Genomic DNA, 20,514 nt, shown 5'->3' with positions numbered 1-20,514 from the left:
GCTTCTTCCATGTGGGCTTTTTTGCTTCTGAGCTAGATGGCCGCTTGTTCACCTTCAAGCCTTTAAGACCCCAGACACTATCTCTTTTGATAGCCGGGCACCATCAGCTTTCTTCACCACATTTGCTTATGCACCCATTTGTCTTCAGCGATCCTATCACGGAGGTGTGCAGTCAATGATATGATTTTTTGTTCTTTGATGCCTGATAACTGATCCCTTTGGGACCACTCGATCACACAGGCTGGTGTGTTCTTCCATGTGGACTTTGTTGCTTCTCAGCTAGATGGCCGCTTGTTTATCTTCAAGCCTTTAAGACCCCAGTCACTATCTCTTTTGATAGCCGGGCACCATCAGTTTTCTTCACCACATTTACTTGTTCACCCCCTTTGGCTCCAGCAGTTGTGTCGGGAGAGTGAGCATCATAGAGTTCCAGTTTAATAAAAGAAAGTATTCATGCATTGAGGGAGTGTTTGAGTAGAGGCCCAAGGTCCTTCCGCCACCTTAATACTTAACCTATAAATATAGACACATAGATCTATTTCCCCATCCTCATATATATATTTGCATGTACATGTCTTTGTGTAGACCTCCATAAATGCCCTTTGCCTCCTAGCTCTTTCCTCCATCTACCTTAACTTTCCTCCTGCCCTACTACCATGCTTTGTCGCCACCTGGGCTAGAGTATACCTCTTCTCTAAGCAACCTTACCCTTGATCATTCCCCACCAGGCCTGCCACTCCCCCCTCTCTACCATTTTGGGTCCCATGTTTTTCCCTTGTCCCCTGCCCCTCTTTACCATTTTGGGTCCCATGTTTTTCCCTTGTCCCTGTGTTTGTTAACACCACTTCCTTACCCCCCTACCCCCCCACCCCAAGTTCCCCCGGAACTGTCAGTCCCGTTGTTTTTCCTCCAGATAGTTCATCCAGCCTGTCCTATTCAGACAGACCTGTGGAGACACTAACATGCACAAAAACAAGACAGAGGAAAACAAAGCAACAGTATACAACCATACAACAAAACAACAAAAACAAACCACTGACAAAGAACAGAACAAAACAGTTCACAAGAGAAAAGCTAGTAGTTAGTTCAGGGATTGTTTGCTGGCCCTTAGGAGCGTTTTCCAGTCCAGTCTGTTGGGGCATCACGCCCTGGCCCCAAAGTCCACTTTCAGCATTCCCTGGGGACCTTGCCACTCCATTCCCTTGCTGTTCCGCTGCACTCCCCCAGTGATTTGCCTCGGTGTGGTGGGATCAGGTCAGGTGCAATTCCCACACTGTGTCTCCGGTGCTGTCCCCTGTATCGCCCTTAGTCACTGATTGGCATCATTTCTCATAGTGGGGCCAGCCATGTTGTTCTCTCTGTGGACTGGCTGCTCTACTCAGGAACATCATCCTCACGGCCTGGTGGGCCAGGCTGTGCTCCACTCTCTCCTCCTGCCCCTTCATCTTCTCCCGTGTGCTCTGATCAGATATGTTCATCTCCCGGGGCTGCAGAGTCAATGTCGTCCTTTGGAACAAATTCTTTTTGGGGGAGGGGCAGGAATCCACTTAATTTATGATTCTGGGGCCAACCTCCCAGACCTCTCCACTGGTTCCCTACTCTACGCCGGGATATTGCATTCACACCTTGCGGCACTGGGTTGAAGTCTGGTCCCACTTTCCCTGTGGAGATATAAACAATACCCTCCCCTTGGGTGGATTAATGCCCCATGCCCCCGCTCCCCTTTTCTTCCTTATATTCATCCTTTTGTTTTAGTATTTTTATTTTTACGTTAGGTGCTAGAGATAAAATACATACTTCTTCCCTCAGAACTTGTCTACTGGGGGAGACAAATATTTTAAAAGTCTGGTACAAGTGTTGTGATGGAGGTAGTAGAGTATTTTGGAAACACAGAGGATATGCACAGAGGGGAGAGGAGTTGAGAGATGTCTCAGGGAAGATTTCTTATTAGAAGCTCTATGAGGTCCGATGTTAACTTTAGGAAGTACACTGGCTGTCATTTGGACGCAAATTGGAGTGGTTGCTATGCGTGGCAATCAACAATACCCTAAAGATCAGCGAGGAAGCTATTTAGTCTGGTTGTGAAATCATGAGGCCTTCAAGTGATGTAATGGGTGATGGTAAGATTTGAGATCATTTTAGGAAAGAGCATGCACAGAACTTGAGACAGAAGGGACATAGGGAGGAAGGGAGAAAAGGAGGAAGGAAAGATAAATAAAGAGAAAGTATCCTAGGAACATGAGCAATTTTGGACACATCAGGTTTTAGGTGCCTGTTTGTGATGGATGGTGATGGTATTGAGGATGAGGATGAGGATGGCTAATAGTGGTCACTTCCTACGTAGTAGCAGAAACCCTGGGCTATAGTGGGTTGGTTACCTACCAGCCACTCTGGGGGAAAGATGAAGCTAGCTGCTCCCTTAAAGATGTACGGTTTCAGAAGCCCTGTGGAGCAGTTCTCGGTCCGATAAGATTACTATGAGTCAGAATGTTGGCGGTCAGTTTTTTGGTTTTGTTTTGCATATGTGGCAAGTCCTGTTCCCCATGCTTTTCATGTGTTAGCCATTTAATCTTCACAGTATACCTTTGAGGTTCGATTTTAAGATTATCCCCACTTCAAACGAGGAATCGGAGGGACAGAGAAATTACAATAATTTACACAGTTACTTCAGTGGTAGAGTCAGTATTTAAATCCAGGCAACCTGGGCCCAGAGTTCTTACTAGTAAACTATTGTACTATACCATACTGTACTGTTATACTGCCTCTCAGTAATGACGCACATACACAAGCTGCCACTTAGGAAAGAGAACTAGGCTACAAATAAGGGTTGGGGGGTTTATCAGCACCTGATAGGTATCATAGAGACCATGGATATTACCCAGAGTCAGTTTATAGTCAAGAAATGACAAGTGAATGGTATAAAGACTGCCCATTTCTCAGTATTGCTCCCGTGGCAGACTGCTAATAAATCGATGCCTGGTTTCAGTAAAAAAAGACTGAGGAAGAGCTAGTGAGATAGGTAGAAAACCAGGAGAGAATAGTGCTGTTGAAACCACAAAGGAGAGTGACACGAAGCAAGGAGTGCTCCGTAGTATCAGTTCAGTACTTTGTCTGTTACTTGGCTTTGAGAAAAGTCTTATAGTAGCATAACTTGGAGATATTTCAGGTTTAGTTCTAGACCACTGAAAGACTGCAAGTATATTAATAAAGCAAGTCCAGTAATTTTTTTTGGTTTTGTTTTCCAGGGTACACAAAAGTTATATGTATGCTAGACTGTAGCCTATTAAGACTGGCGGGGCTCTAGGTTAGGCATTGGGTTGCTAACCACAAGGCTGACAGTTCAAACCCATCAACTGCTCTGAGGGAGAAAGATGAGGCTCCCTCTCCTGTTAAGATTTACAGTCTTGGAAATCTTACATAGGATCTCTGTGAGTCGGAATCCACTCTATGGGCGTGAGTTTTGGGGAAGTCTGTTAAGTGAAACAGTATTATGAGAGTGTCTGAAACATGAAAATTACCAAAATGCAACACAGAGACATGAAGTGAGCTTGTGCTATTGGAAAAATGGCACCCATAGACTTGGTCAACATAGAATTTCTATAAAACTTCAGTTTGTAAAAAACTCAATATTTGCAAAGTGCAGTAAAGCAAACAGAGTAAGCAGATCTGCCTGTATTTGGTAGTGAGGTCATTGATGAACACCACCAACCCACTGCCATCAAGTCAGTTCCATGAGTAGTAATTCTATAGAACAGGATAGAACTGCCCCATAGGTTTTCTGAGGCTGTAAACCTTTGTGACAATAGACTGCCTCACCTTTCTCCCCTGTAACAACTGGAAGGTTCGAATTGCCAGCTTCTGCTTAGCAGCCCAACATGTCACCCACTGTGCCACTAGATCTCCTCTTAGTGATTGCAGTGAATGAGATCTCTGTGGAACAGTGGGGCAGCTAGCAGTAAAAGTGTGCTTAGGTGCCACTGAGTGGGTCTTTACTCATAGTGACCCCATATACAATAGATCAAACACTATCCTCATAAGCTTTGTTGTATTTGAGCCCCTACTTGTAGCTACTGTGTCATTCCATCTTTCTCTTCATTTGCATAGCCAATAAAACACAAGTAGGCATCTTTCTTGTAGCCTTTGCTTTCAGCCAAAAAGACATCTTTTATCAACAATTAGATCCCTGTTTCACATTCAAATCTGGATCCAGTGAGTCAGTTCGGACGCATAACAACCCTTTGCACAATAGAACAAAAACACTGCACAGTCCTGTGCAGTGCTCACCATTGTTCACTACGCCTGAGCCCATTGATGCAGCTGCTATGTCATTCCATCTTTCTAGGGCCTTCCTCTGTCACCACCTCTTCACTTTACCAAGCATGATGTTTTCTCCAGGGACTGGTCTATCTGGACAGTATGTCCGAAGTATGTAAGATGAAGTCTTGCCATCTTTGCCTCCAAGGAACACTGCCCTTACTTCTTCCAATAAAGATCAGTTCATCTTTTTTAAAATATTTTATTAGGGACTCATAAAACTCTTATCACAATACATACATATACATATATCAATTGTATAAAGCACATCTGTACATTCTTTGCTCTAATCATTTTCTTTTTTTTTAAACATTTTATTAGGGGCTCATACAACTCTTCTCACAATCCATACATATACATACATCAATTGTGTAAAGCACATCTGTACATTCTTTGCCCTCATCATTTTCAAAGCATTTGCTCTCCACTTAAGCCCTTTTAGCAGTCCATAGTACTGTCGATATTCTTCTCCAGCACCATAATTCAAACGCATCTGTTCTATGGTCTTCCTTATTAAATGTCCAACTTTTACATATATATGATGCAAAGGAGAATAACATAGCTTGGGTCAGGTACACCTTAGTCCTCAAAGAGGCATCCTTTCTCTTCAATATTCTAAAGAGGTTTTGTACAGTAGATTTACCTAATGCAATATGTCTTTTGAAATTTTGATTGCTGCTTCCAGGGGCATGGATTGTGGATCCAAGTTAAGACAAAATCCTTGATAACTTCAATCATTTCCAACCTTTTCTCCCTTTATCATGGTGTTGCCTGTGGGTCCAGTGGTGAGAGTTTTGGTCTTCCTTACATGGAATTGTAATCTATACTCAAGGGTACAATTCTCCTCTTCTCCAGCAAGTGCTTTAAGTTCTCCCCACTTTCAACCAGCAAAATTGTGTCATCTGCATACCACAGGTTGCTAATAAGCCTTCCTCCAGTTCTGATGCTTCACTTTTTCTTATAAACCAGCTTCTCTAATGATTTTCTCAGCATATAGATTGAATAAGTATGATGATGGGTTACAACACTGATGCACATCTTTCCTGATTTTATTATTTAAAAAAATTTTAAAGCTATAAATAGTTCAAGGTCTGTTTGTTGACCCTTACGAATGTTTTCCGGTTGAGTCTGATGGGGTGCCATTTTCTGGCCCACGGTCTATTTTTGGTATTCCCCAGGGACTTCATTGTTCTGCTCCCCTTGCACCTTTCCTGATTTTAAACCATGCAGTGTTCCCTTGTTCTGTTCACACAACTGCCTCTTGATCCATGTACACGTTCCTCGAGGGTACGTTGAAGTGTTCTGGAATTCCCATTTTCAAGGTTATCCCCAATTTATTATGCTTCACGTAGTTGAAAGCCTGTAGATAGTCAATGAAGCACAAGTAAGCATCTTTCTGGTATTCTCTGCTTTGAGCCAAGACCTATCGAACATCAGCAATGATATCCTTGTGTCATGTCCTCTTCTGAACTGGCCTGAACTTCTGGCAGCTCTGTGTCAGTTGCTTCTGTGACCATTGTTGGATGATCTCAAGTAAAATTTTATTTGTGTGTGATATAAATTATACTCTTCTACAGTTAGCTGAAATGGACTGATCTTGGCCATTTTGAATCAGAAAATGTTATGATTTACTATGCTAGGAATAATACAATCAAGAGGAATGGTGTGACATTCATTGTCAGAAAGGATCTTGCTAAATCCATCATGAAGTACAATGCTATCTATTTGTGATCAAATTATATGTATCTGCCTTCAAGGAAATCTAATACAACTATTATTTGAATTTGTGAAATAACCACAAAAGTAAGTGATGAAGAAATTGAAGAAATCTACCAATGACTTTAGTTGGAAATTGATCAAACATGCAATCCAGTTGCTTTGATTGGTGATTGTAATGGAAAAGTTGGAAATAGAGAAGAAGGAACAGTAGTTGGAAAATAAGGACTTGGTGATAGAAATGAAGCTGGAGATCACGATAGAATTTTGCAAAGGCCAGCAACTTGTTCATAGCAAATACCTTTTTTCAATATTACAAAATGCTGTACACATGGACTTTCCCAGGTGGAATTCACAGAAATCAAATTGACCACATCTGTGGGAAGACAAATGGAGAAACTCAGTTATCAGCAGCTAAAACCAGACCAGAGACTGACTGTGGAACAGACCATCAGTCATTCATATCTAAGGTTGGGATAAAGCTGAAGAAAGCGAAAACTAAGTCCACAGGACCCAAAACACAACCTAGAGCCTATCCCAGCTGAATTTCAAGAACAGATTTGATTAATTGAACCCTGATGACAAAAGACCTGATGAGCTTGAAGAGGACATCAAGACCATCGTTCATGAAGACAGCAAAAGGTCATTAAAAAGACAAGAAAGAAAGAAGAGATTAAAGTGGATGTCAGAAGAGACTCTGAGACTTGTTCCTAATTGTGGAGTAGCTAAAATAAATGGAAGAATGGATGAAGTCAAGGAGCTGAATAGAAAATTACAAGAAGACAAAGCCAAATAATATATCGAAAATGTGCAAAGACCTAGAATTAGAAAAACAAGTGAAGAACACGCTCAGCATATCTGAAACTGAAAGAACTCAAGAAAATTTTAAATGATCTTTAATAAAATTTTACTTGAGTGTAATGTTAATAAAAGTATCCTACAATTTCTGCATTCTTTGGAACAAGTACAAATATGGATCTCCTCCAGTTGGTTGAATAATTGCTGTCTTCTAGATGGCTTGGCATTGACAAGTGAGCACTTACACCATTACATCTGTTGGTCAAAACATCTCAATTGGTATTTTGTCAATTCCTTGGGCCTTGCATTTTGCCACTGCCTTTAGTGCCCCTTGGACTTTTTCCGTCACACCTTTGGTTCTTGCTTATACATCACCTCCTGAAATGGTTGAATGACAACCAATTCTTTTTGCTACAGTGACTTTGTATATTTCTTTCATATTGTTTTGTACATTCCTACATTGTTTAATTTTCCCCATAGAATCCTTCAGTATTACAACATGAGGTTTGATTTGGTTTTTTTCTTTTTCATTTCTTTCACATTGAGAAGTATTGAGCTTATTTTTTTTTCCCCTTTTGATTTTCTAACCCCAGGTCCTTGCACATTTTATTATACTTTATTTTGTCCTCTCAAGCTGCCCTTTGAAATCTTTTGTTAGGCAAGATACTTCATTTCTTCCATTTGTAGAGAAGGTAATTGATTGTGTGAATCCAGGGTTGTGGTTTTCAGAGCAAGTATAATCCAAATAAGTAAGAAAAGGATTGAAGGATGCCAGGATCTAATTTGAATTGTGAAGTAAGTGAAGTCAAGAAGGAAAGGTAATTTGGTTGGAGGAAACTGAGCTATAAGCTAGCCTTTCCTTTTGTTGTGTAGGGACATCCTAGCCAGACAGCAGCCAGCATTCACCACATAATCCAGAATCTATCTAGGGCCCAGACATCAGGAGTTTGCACACTCAAAGAACTGGGGTTTCAGGTGAGCTGAATTTTTGCTTTTGCGTTTAAAGATATTTTTTTTTTGGTTTCTGTAAAGGGGCAATTGGGGAAATACATGTGGACTAAGCCTCTGGTGAATCCTCTCTGATCATAGACCAGGTAGGTGAGTAGCCTTGCTATCCTGCAGAGTGAAAGGTGGATTATGACCGATGCACTTAGGCTAACATTTTATACCTTATTTCTCTTTTGATCGATTTTAAATTTGTTGGATTTTAAAAATATTTTCTGCTTTCTTTTTTGATCGAGATGTTTCTCAGTTTTACTTTGTTATTGTTGGATTGGGTAGCTTATGTTTTTTGTTGGTGTGTGTTTCTATATATGAAATTCAGGATAGGTACATCTATAGAGAAAGTAACTGGATTAATGGTTTCGTGGGGCATGGCAGGGGAAATTGGGGGAAAATGGGGAGCTAACAATGAGTACAGGAAGGAAGAAAAGGTTCTAAAACTGATTGTGGTGGTAATTGTACAACTCTTATTGGTATGATTGAACAATATGTGAATTATATGTCAATACAAAAAGAAGTTTCTCAGCCTCCGGACTGTTGGCATGTTTGGGCACCATCCTTCTTCGTTTGAGGAGGGGCTGTCCTGTGGATCGTAGTATGCTTAGCCGCATCCGTGGCCTTTACCCACTAGGTGCCAGTGGTTCAGCTTCCTCTCCCGGCACCTCTGTTGTGACAACCAGGAATGTTTCCAGGTACTGCCATATGTTCCCTGACTGGCAAAATCACTTCCAGTTGAGAAGGACTGCAGTAGATTCTGCTGGCTTTAAGTCCTTGTTCTCCCACCTTTAGTAACTCCACTGGGCACAGTAGTTCTGGTGTGCAGATTTTTTCAGCCTTGTGATCTCTTCTCAAATACCTTTATTCGGAAATAAACCTTCAGCAGAAGTGAGGCAGATGCATGCTTCTCTGAGATGGTACCCATCTATCATAAAGAATAGCTTTTCAGCCTCTCCCATTCTGCAGGTCTCTGTATCCTCACACCCAGGAGATGGCTCAAGAGGAGCTCAAGATGGGTGGGCTGCGGACCCCATACCACGCTGCCCCCATGCAGTCCACCATGATCAACATCCAGAGTAAACCCCACGTCCCTCACCATGTCGTCTGGTCTGTCTTCAACGTGCTCTTCCTCAACTGCTGCTGCCTGGGCTTCGTGGCCTACGCCTACTCCGTGAAGTCTAGGGACTGGAAGATGGTGGATGACATGATTGGGGCCCAGAGCCATGCGTCCACTGCCAAGTACCTGACATCATCTCTACGGTCCTCAGCCTCCTGGGAATCCTCATCTTCATCATTCTTGTCGCCACAGGCACAGTGATGAGTTTCCAAGTCCTTTCACAGATGATGGGCCAGCAAGGCCACTAGTCACTGCACCACACTGTGTCCTGGGACCCTCCAGCCCTGCCCTGCTGGATGACCTGACCCTTAGCCTGCATGCTGCCGCTCTTGTCCACAGCCGTTTGCGCATGTATCTCCATCTCTCAGCAAGTTCAATAAAGCACACTGGTGTGTAAAGAAAAAAAGAATAGCTTGTGGGGTCTTAAAGCCTTGTCTCCAAACAAGCAGCCATCTAAAGTGAGGTGTCAATTAAGTCAAGATGAAAGAAGCATACCAGCATGTGTGAGCCAAGGATTGTTAAATAATAAAACTCAAATGCAAAGGAGGGAGTAGTGTCAGAGCTTAAATTGTGAACACCCAGTTTATAGAATGCTGTGGATGCCAGTGGAAGCACAAAATCCACTTGCAGGGTCCCCACATGGATTAAGCCTTTGATGAAGTTCTCTGTGACCGGAGTTGAGAAATGTGAATGGCCTTGCCCTCATACAGAGAGCATTGTAAAGTAGATCATAGCAGATGTAGTTTGGTTAAAATGTAATCCTTATCATTTGATTTGTTTCAAAGTTGTTTCAGTTTTTAATTAAAAGATGTATGCTTCTCTGTGCTACTCAGTTCAATGCAAAAATCAGTGCTTAATGATTATGTTACTTAAAGGACACTGAACAGTCAAACCTAGTATCTTTCTGATAAATGTGTCTATCATGTATCTTCTTAATATTTCACTTTTTTCCTTGAGGATATGGACCCTTTTTTCAATATTCTACATCTTGTAGAATACCTGGTGCAGAGTCAGCTCTCAGCAAATGTTTACTGAGAAAAGTCAGTTAGGGAAGTTGACTGGTTAAATGAGTTAAACCTGTCATTTTAAAAAGAGTATTTCAAACAGCAGGGTTTACAAAGAGGCCAGAATTCCCTTAGCATTGTCAAAATCTGGTTTGTGCAGGGAGAAGTATTTTATATAATTTCATTTCTATGTATACAGATCACAGTTGTCCTTTAGGGAACCTGGGAGATGGAACAGAAGGGCATGCTCCTTTGAAAAGATGACACGGGTCCTTTAAGCTCCACTCTCAGTACGGACTGTCCTGTACTAGATTCTATAGGAAGAATCACACTAGAACAGTAATTGAAGCTCGAAAAGAGGAAATGTAAGGCATTCAGCTATAAGCCCAACTTAGCTTGGTGGAACAATGTTTTCTAGGCATGCAATAAAATTACAAGGGGGCTTCAAAAAAATTTTTGGAGAAATTCTAACATCTTTAATTTTTGTTTTCCCTTGAGTTTTTTTGAAGCTTGGTTGTGGCATTTGCCAGATCCAAATGTGACATTTTACTGGTTTCTAGGTTTGTTTAGATCAAGAGTCCTCAAACTTTTTAAAACAGGGGACCTTTTTAAACACTGTCCCTCAGACCCGTTGGAGGGCCGGACTATAGTTTTTTTTTTTAATTAAAACTATGAACAAATTCCTGTGCACACTGCACATATCTGATTTTGAAGTAAAAAACAAAACGGGGCAAAAACACCCGGTAGGCTGGATAAATGTCCTCGGCGGACCACATGTAGCTTGAGGACCCCTGGTTTAGAATTTTTGTTCTTAGTGCCCATGTATAAAATGCTGTGGGTATATATTACTGTTTTTAAAAAATCTGAATGGATAAACAATGTGTACCCCTGCTGCTGTTGTAGCTGCTGTTGAGTCAATTCCAACTCTTAAAAATTTGCAATTTATAACTGTAGTTCAAATAGATGATCAAAACCTGAAATTTTTGTATGTAATTTTTGCATTTCCCTTCAAGAAGTGGAGCATTCTGTGCTCTTTTAATAATCTTGAAATTTTTATATTATTACTGTGATATTCTCTGGTTTTTCATTGCTTTAACACGATCACCCTAGACCTTAAAGAAACTTCTGGAAAATTTCCAACACACGTCCAAAAGTAAGAATCAATAGTTAATTAAACTCCAATATGCATATTTCCTAACTTCAGTTGTTAGGAAGCTAGTCTTTCAGTTCACCATTGTTATTAAATGCTGCGAGTGGATTCCAACTGATAACAACCCATATAATAGAGAAAGAACCGTTGAGCGTCCTACACCAACCTCACAATGGTTTTTATGCTGTGCTATGCTCACATTGTTGCAGCCACAGGTCAACCTGCCTTGTTCAGGCTCATCTTCTAACCTGATGTCCTTCTCCATGACCTGTCCATTATCTGTGCCCATTTAAAATAATGTGGAAATTATTAAACAGTGTCACTAATATCACATGCAAGTGAAATTTTGCTGAAGATAGAAGTAATTTTTTAGAAGTTGTAGTAATGTAAATTCCAGTTATCAGATACTTTCCAGTTATCATATACTCCAAACTATACAACTAAAACTTAAGTACTTGTCTTTAAAAATATCACCATAAGACCACTGTTGCACCTAAAATTTAGCAAATTTTTTTGTTGTTGGGTTAGATACCTAGTCAGCATCATCCATATCTTAGTGTCCAGTTTCTTTTAATCTGATGGAATAGGAGACAAAGGGTTAACATTATTCCAATATTATATTTAATAACTGCTAGCAATATTATCATTAATAATTAATAAGTACTAACCATGACTTAGTACTTTCATAAGAATTAGCAGATTTTTCTTTGTCTTCTTTAAATATTCTTTATTTTGCTGTTGAGCATACACAAGGGGGCTTCAAAAAGTTTCTGGAAAAATTGAATGAAAAGATAATGGACTTTTTCCATAGACTTTTTGAGGTCTTTTACACAGCAAAACATAAACTAAATTTAGTAGTTTTTCCTTGTATCATTTAGTTACATTGATTACATTTTTTTTAGCTGTTCAACCATTTCACCCTCCTTTTCTAAATTGTCTCTCTCAAACACAAACTCACTGCCCCGAGGGGTCCTTGCTAATCTTTCACATTGTTGCTGTCAGTTTGATCCTATACAGATAGGGTTTTTGTTGTTTTTTGGTTTTTTAAATCAATAGTGCTCAAGGCAGACCTCTTTTACTAGTTCAGCAAGACTTCTGTTCAGTTTTAAGACCAGTTCAGGGAGTTTTTTGGTGTTAGATTACCTTACGGGAATCATTTCAGGGCTTATTTACCCTCTATGACTCCAGAAAGTCTGGATTCTCAGAATTTGAAATTTATTCTGTATCTTCTCTCTTTTGATTACTATTCTCCCATAGAATCTTTGTTCCATAAGTTCAGTAAAATGATAATCGAGCACCATCCAATTCTGGTCTCAGAGGCTGTGGTTGCTCATGAAAAAAGTTGGCCACTCATTCCATGGCCTCCCCAGCCTTCTAACTCTTTTTTGCCCTCTCTTGTGCCAGGTGAATAGAGACCAGCTGTGTGTTGGGTGGCTGCTTATGCGATTAGGATCACACAGACACATAAAACACTGAGACCCCAGGCAATATACAACAAACTTGAAGGTTGAACAGAAGCATTAAACACTTTATTAGGCCAATTATCTGGGATGTTCAGGACCCTAAAGCACTCCAAATCTAGGAACCCCAGATCAACCCCAGATCCCACCAAGTTTTTGGCTGTACATAAAGCAGCCTCAGCAGCTATTCTTTTTGCTGTTGTAAATATAACTATTACACAACTTTTGCCAATTCAACTTTTTACAAGTGTACAACTTACAGCAATGAAAATAATCAGTCCACTATGTAACCCTCTCCTTACTATGATTTTTCTGTCACCGTTAAACTCCCTTCCTCTCCTACTCCTATTAATCATTAATAACCTTTGGGTTTTGTACAATTTGCTTTTTCTTGTCTTTCGTATAATAAAATCATTATATTTGACATTTTGTGATTTCGCATATTTTGTTCAGCATAATGTTTTCAAGTTTCATACTCTAGCACAGTGTTTTCCAAAGTAGGCAATACTGCTTACCTGTGGGGGTGCTGGAATGACCTAGGGGGCTGCAAACGCAGATACCTACACTTTATCCTGGATTATTGGCTGTGGTACAAAAGTGTTTAGTTGCTAGGGGTGCTGGGTACTGAGTAACTTTTTTTTTTAAGAAACAGGCTAAATAAGTGTGGAAACCCATACTTCAGCATTTTCATTTCTTCTACAGACTGGTGTTTCATTGTATACGTTCAGTTTATACAGTCATCTGCTAATAGGCCTTTAGGTTGTTTCTACTTTGTGGCTATTGTGAACAGTGCAGTAGTGAACATTGCTGTACAAATGTCTGTTTAAGTCCCTGCTTTCAAGACTTAGGGATGTATACCTAGAAGTGGAATTGCTGAGTCATATGGTAATTCAATTTTAATTTTGTGAGAAATCACCAGCAGTCAGTCAGTTATATTTTAGCCATCCTAGTGGTATCCCATTGTGGTTTTGACTTAAATCTCTCTAATGATTTTTTTATATGTTTGGTGGCCAGGTTAATGTTTTTTTGTGAAATCTCTATTCAAGCCTTTGTTCATTTTATGATTAGGTTATTTGTCTTTTTGTTGGTAAGTTATCCAAGTTTTATTTGTCTCTTTAGTTATTAGATTCTTGTCAGATATGTGGTTTCTGGCCCAATTGATAGGATGTCTTAGTGTTTTAAAAAATTTTTATTAAAAGATAATTTTATTGGGGGCTCTTTTAGCTCTTAAAACAGTCCATACATCAATTGCATCAAGCATATTTGTACATATGTTGCCATCATTATTTTGTAGACATTTATTTTCCATTGAGCCTACGGTATCCACTCTTCCTTTTGCCTACTCCACTTTCAGTATTTTTGATCAGATCTTTTTCTGAATAAAAGTTTTACATTTTTATGAGTTCCCTGATGTACAGCTTTTAGCTTAGCTTTTTGTGAACAGGCGCTCTGCTTTCTTGAATTACTCAGCACTCCTCTGGCAGTGAAAACTTTTGTCCCAGGGCCCTCCCTCCTCTGGGGGCAATATGGCGCCCTGTGGGAAACGTGGACTGAACTTTTAGCACGCTTATTTCTAGTGTTTGTTGAACTTTTTAAAATATAATGAACAGTAGGCTACTTTATAAAAAAAATTCTGAATTAGGTGAGCCACTGTCTTGAGTAAATAAGGTGACACTAGTTCAGGGCTTATGTTTGATTATTATTGTGGTTTAAATTTATTTATTTATATTGTGAATATACCCAGCAAAAGAAATTCAACACAGCAAAATTCACCCGTTGAAGCTTCTAGAGGTGACATTTATTATATTCTTCAGTCATGCAAACATTCCAACACTCCTTTATCAGGTTGTTCCTCCCTCAGTTCCATAAACTCACTACTCCTAAATTCTTATTTAATCTTTTGAGTTGCTGCTGTTGTCATGTTGATATCACATACATCTTAAAAGAAAGTAATGCTCAAGGCAGACATTCTTCACTTGTTAGCAGAAACCATTGTATGGTTTCAAGATGACTTCAGGGGATAAAGTTGCAAGATTATCTCAGAGCAATCGTTTCAGGGGTTTCATCCACCCTCTATGGTTCCAGTGATTCTGGATTCCAGGAGAATTTGACATTCTGTTCTGCCTTTCCCCCTATTTTGACCAAAATGCCTCTGGAATCTTTGGGTCAGAATGTTCAGTTAATAGTAGCAAGGCATCATCCATATCTGGGCTTTTCGAAACACTGGCTAACATAGGGCCAGCCAGAAGATACTCCTAGGGTTATACAAGATGAAAGTTTATATAGCCTTCTTCTGATAGGACATTTGGGTAGGAATATATAAAATTTAGCCTTGAGAGGGGTGGTTGTACATTTTTACTATGTATTTCCTTTTTTTCACATTAAGTCAAGAGGATTTATATTCTCAGCAAATTTGCTGCAGATCACAGAATATACGAATTTCATTGTTTTTGTTGCTATTGCTATTTATCCTCTTTTATTTTGAAACTAGCTTGCATGTCATGGAAGAATTTAAGTCAGTTTCAACTTTCCTTTTCCTCCTTTCATAACCACTCAGACCGTTGTTTAGGACCGTGTTTGAGGCTGTGACTGCTCCTATGTATGTTCTTAACGTTAATCTCAGTGTTATAGATGAGGATCCTCTTTGCAGTCAATTGCGTAGCAGAGTTCAGAAACCTTGACTGACAAAATCAAGTTGTTGCTATGTAAGTTCTTTAACACTGTGTCATTTGGAATCCTAAGCCACAAGAGAGCCAACTACGTAAGGACTCTGGGGAAAAGGGGAATATACAACATGAACTCCATTTCCCTTTAATTTTCCTAATCTGCATAATAGAAGACACCAGTGTATGGTAATCCAGACCAGCACTTTGATAACAGCCGAAGGGAAGTCTTGTTCAAAGTACACAGAAAAAGAGCAGCCTATTCTTTTAAGATCCCATCAACAGTCAGGTGTAAGAATACCATTCTATTGTCAGGCACAGATTAAAAACGTATTAGAGGCGGTGCTTGTTCTTTCCCTTGCCTCTCTTTAAAAACCATATTCCCTGCCTTCATGGCAGTGCTGACTCAGTGACCCCCTGTGGTTTCCTAGACAGGTAACTGTTTATGGGAGTTAGAAAGCCTGGTCTTTCTCCCAAGGAGCTGCTGACTATGCAGATCACAGCCCAGCCGTAACCCCTACACCAGCAGGGCTCCTACTGTGACTCGCTATAGAGTACTGGTGTTTGTTTTGTTTGTTGTTGTTTTCCCTGTGCTGTTTTACTATTAAGCAGCATTATTTTGTTGAGCACAGCTTATATCTGGCTGGGTTGATAAACTCATAACTAAGAGCCAGAGGCTTCATTCAGAGTGATGAATTAGTGAAATGAGAAAGATTTCCCTTTCTCCTTGTGTACCAGCAGTAGTGGTAGTGGTGATGGTAATAATATATAATGACCATTATATTGCATTTACACAAAAAGCAAAGTGCTTTACATGTGTTATTAACATATCTAGTCCCCTCACTCAACTCTTTGAGATAGATATTATTATCCCCGTTTTGCAAAGGTGAAATGGAGGCACTGAGAGGTTCGGTAACTAACTACTCCAAGCAGTAATAACTAGTAAGTGGCAGAGCTAGGGATTGATCTGAGGCAGCCTGGCGCCAGGGTCCTTCCTCGTGACCATTATACTGTCCTGTGTTTATTTGACACCCATATAAGTAAAGGGAAACGTGAGATTTTAAAAAATGCTTTTAAAATCTTTGTGGGCTCGAGGGAACTTATTATTTGTTCGTTCAGAGCTCTCTGTAGAATCAGTGATTACAGAGAGCACATTTAATCTCAAAGCATTCATGCCTGTTTTCAGATCTGTTCTCTATCTAAGACCTTGCATTTAGAAAAACTACACTTGAACTGTTCAGTTGACTTGGCAGCTCCAGCGCTTGCAGACGGGGCTATTGCACATGAGTTCTTGGGCTGTGTGCTGACTCCGAAGCAGTAATTTGGATAGCTCCCAGGGTTTCCACTAGAGTGCAGCACAATTAGGAGTTCTGGCTTCAGTGTTTATGTGTGTATTGTATCTGTTGTATCTTGGTGGATACTTCACAAACGGAACTTATCTTCCCCAAATGCTGAAAATTTTTCTGTGACATTGAAATCCAAGAAATGTGTAAGGATTTTGAAGTTCACCTCTGAGCAAGATGAAATGGTATCATTTTGGAGACATGGAACAAATGAAACAGCCGGCCCATTTGTAAAGGCTTAAAATTCAGATCTAAAGCACTTCCTTGTAATCTTGCAGAATTAGTTCTCATTTGAGCATAGCTCTGCATAGTTTACCTATAAGACCAGTGACTATTATTTTTTCTCTTCAGTTGAAAATATATGGAACAAAACTTGGCCATTTCAACCATTTTTGCATGTGTAATTCAGTGACATTGTCGACCTTCGTTATGTTGGGCAGCCGTCACCACTATTCACCAAGTTGTTGCACCGACTAGTAGAAACTGAGTGCCCTAAGCAACGGCTCCCTCTTTCCTCCTCCCTGTAAGGCCATCAGTATGCTTTGGTCTCAGTGTATTTGCCTATTCCACGTAAATTAGATCCTGTAATATTTGTTCTTTTATGATGTATTTCACTGAACACAATGCTTTCATTTATATCCATGCTGTAGCATGCATTGAGACTTTATTGGTCTTTATGGCTGAGACTGCACATCCATTGTATGTATGTACCACTTTTGTTGGTTTGTGGACATTAAGGGGGTTTCTACATTTTTAAGATTCTGAATAACACTGGTATCCTAATAGCTACCATTTGATAAAAACAAGTTAATGTTGGGTTTTTTTTCTGCTTCCCGTTTTCTGGGACTTTGTGAATCAGACATGCTCTCGGTACTTGTTTTAGAACATTTCTGCTCTAGTGCTTTGGTACAGTCACGCATTTGACTGAAGGAAGGAATAGGTCCTTAGTCTCTCCAAGAGTGCATGTTAATAGAAGCGTAGCTTATTGTCTTGTATTCATGTTCTTTCCCATAGGTCTATGAAGGCTTAGACATCATCACCAACAAGGTTTCCCTCCAAGAACAGAGACTCTGCCAGCATCACATGATCAGTTTTGTGGATCCTCTTGTGACAAATTACACGGTGGTGGACTTCAGGAACAAGGCAACTGCCCTGATATCCTTAAGAGAGTTATCAATTAACCATTGTGGGTGCTAGACAGCCCAAGCCAAGCAAGACATTTCCTACTTCTAGAGATGATTTCTTTTAAGGATGGTCACTCAAGACCTAGCTACTCAGAGGGAACATCCTCATCAGAACTATGTGAATTGAAACACAGAGTGCCTTTTTACTCAAAATGTTGACCTTGAAAGACAGCATTTCCTGGGAGTTTGTTAGAAATGCTGGATCTTGAGACCTATCGAGTCTACATTTTAACAAAAATCCCAAGTGACTCATACTCACATTGAAAATTTGAGAAGTGTTGGTTTAGTGGAGAGAGCACTGATACAGGGAACAGAAGTTCTGTGTTCTAGTCCTACAGATGTCTCTTTTTACCATGTGAATTTTATTGGGTAAAAACATTTAATTAACTCCCCTGAGTTTCAGCCTCCTACCTTTTAAATGGAAATAACAAATTAATTTTTAAATATATTGAAGTAACAGCTAAAATGTCAAAGGAGTTGTTGGATGGAGGAAGACTGGGAAAAATAGTTCTAGGTAAGATTAAGACAAAAAAATATCGGGTCCTGCTAGATATTAAAACATTGAAGTTATAATTAGAATGGCATGGGATTTAGGTAATCGGCAAATTTATGCCACAGAATAGAAAGTCTATATTCAAACTCATGTATTATATGTGCTTAGTTTATGATCAAGGTGCCATTTTAAAATAATGTAGTTCTTTGCTCCTGGGACAGTTAGTTGTTATGGGGAAAAATAAGGTCAGGACCTCACATATGACACAATAATAAATTCTAGATGTGTTTCAGAGTTTTTTTAAATATATATATATATCTATATATACATTAGTGCTACATTAAAATAAATGGGAAAACAAAATTTATTGAGTACTTCTATGATATTAGCGTAGAGAAGGGCTTTGTAAATTTTTTTGAAAAGGAATATAACTGGATATGATTATGTAAGAATTAAGAATTTGTATGGATGAAAAGTATATCAGCCAAATTCTTAGGTCCACTGTAAGCCAGGAGATATGTGGTAGCTCTTATTCACAATAGCATTGTTTTTAAAGCAGAAACACAGACACCCAAATCCCCACTTCCAGAACAGTGATTAAGAATTGCTATAGTCAGAGATATCCATCAGTAAAATGGGAAATGAATAAGTTGCAGGTACATATATCAAGGAATATATAAGAACCTTGGAAACCATTTGAAGTGGAGAAAAAGCCTACATACATTTGACACTAATTCTTAAAGGCAAACATTTATTGTTTAGGGATGTCAGCATTGTTACAAAGAAAAAAGCACAGAATAATGAAAATTAAACAAAAACCAAAACAATTCTTGGTAGTGTTTGCAAGCGTCTGAGAAGATAAGTAGGAGGTTGAGAGAAGGATTATGTATAGGAGAGTTCAAAGAAATTGGTAATAGTCTGTTTCTGACCTTGATTCAAGAGTATTTTTATTAAGTTTTATAATTTACATATTATATATATTCTTTTATGTGTATTGAATATTTTATCATTAAATAAAGAAACCATCCACTATATACAGAATTTTAAAAACTAACCACAAACCAGAGGGAATGTTTATAGCATTTGAAAAGCAAAAGGCTGATATTAATACATGAAGAATTCTTACAAATCAATAAGAAAAATACATGAAGCACATGAGCAGTAATTCACAAAGGAAGAAATACAAATAGTGATAAATATGAAAAAAGGGTTTACCATTGCTGTTAATCAGGGATATGCAAATCAAAATAATAAGGTCTTTAAAAATATATCAAATCGGAAAAGATTAAAATGCAGATAATAAAGAGTTCCTGCCCTACCTGCTTAACAAAGCTGTTGTGTCAGATGAGATAATGTATAGGAAAACTACAGATTAAAATGTATTACCAAACCTAATCATTGCCATAAAGCGGTTGGTTTGTTCAGAAATAACTGATACAAAATAAATACATAATTAAGATTTCTAAAGGACCGCAACCACAGGAAATGACTTACAGCTAGGATATTTGTGAAGTTAGGGAAGGGCCAGGAATCAGAATGTGAACCTTCTTGATCTGACAGATAAAGGTACTGGATATTGAGGCCCAGAGAGAAGAGGTTTGCTGAACATCAGGTTTTTTTCCACGGCTTTGAGCAAACATAAGACTTTTCTCACCACACAGCTCCTCGCCTATCTCTTTCCCTCTTCTCCACTAGCTCCCTCTCTGCTGCTAGTTCACCATCTCCCCTCACCGTTTTCATTTCCTCACTCCCTTTCTGGTGGTGAATTATATTACCTAGGTGGAATTTTGTTACTATATGATTATATGTTCCTTACAATTAAGTTAAAGAGTAGAATGGAGCATTTCTGTTTCTTTTTTTGAAAACAAATGAGCAATGATTTATTTTTATGATCCTCAGTCTCTCACCTCACCTACCTCAGCCGATTAACGGTTGGTTACTGGGCTTCTTCTGGTAGAAGAGGTTGATCTTTTCGTTGGCAAGGGCAGGACGAATGTAAGCACTTTTTGAAGTGTTGAAAGTAATTTTTAAAATTAATTATCCTCAGAAGCAAACCCTTCTACAAGCAAATACTTAGCTGTTCAACAGAGATTCCAAAGAGAATATTTTGAAAGTAGCAGGAGGAGAGACAATAGTGGCTAAAGCAAATTGAGTGCTTCCTGGGTTTTTTTTTTTCAGGCATTGTGGGTAGGGGATTTGTGTGACAGGTCTCACTTAATGCTCCTCAGAACTCTTAAGGATCTTGTAGGTGAGAAAATGGCAGCACTGAGAGG

The 20,514-nt window shown here is 39.3% G+C and overlaps 1 protein-coding gene across 2 annotated transcripts in view; it reads left to right on the top strand.

The window, feature by feature from the left end:
- The window catches only part of TRIT1 (tRNA isopentenyltransferase 1), a 54,797-nt gene that overhangs the window by 17,571 nt on the left and 16,712 nt on the right, over positions 1-20,514 (top strand). For both annotated transcript variants that reach the window (XM_075554336.1, XM_075554330.1), the window contains exon 2: positions 17,579-17,721. In XM_075554336.1, coding sequence (XP_075410451.1) covers positions 17,579-17,721 — 143 coding nt within the window. The remainder of the gene's footprint in view (positions 1-17,578; positions 17,722-20,514) is intronic.

The sequence above is a fragment of the Tenrec ecaudatus genome, chromosome 1 (genome assembly GCF_050624435.1).
Source record: "Tenrec ecaudatus isolate mTenEca1 chromosome 1, mTenEca1.hap1, whole genome shotgun sequence".
Classification (NCBI taxonomy): domain Eukaryota; kingdom Metazoa; phylum Chordata; class Mammalia; order Afrosoricida; family Tenrecidae; genus Tenrec; species Tenrec ecaudatus.
Note: the sequence above shows the minus strand (reverse complement) of the source record. Positions and strands in the feature narration are given on the sequence as shown.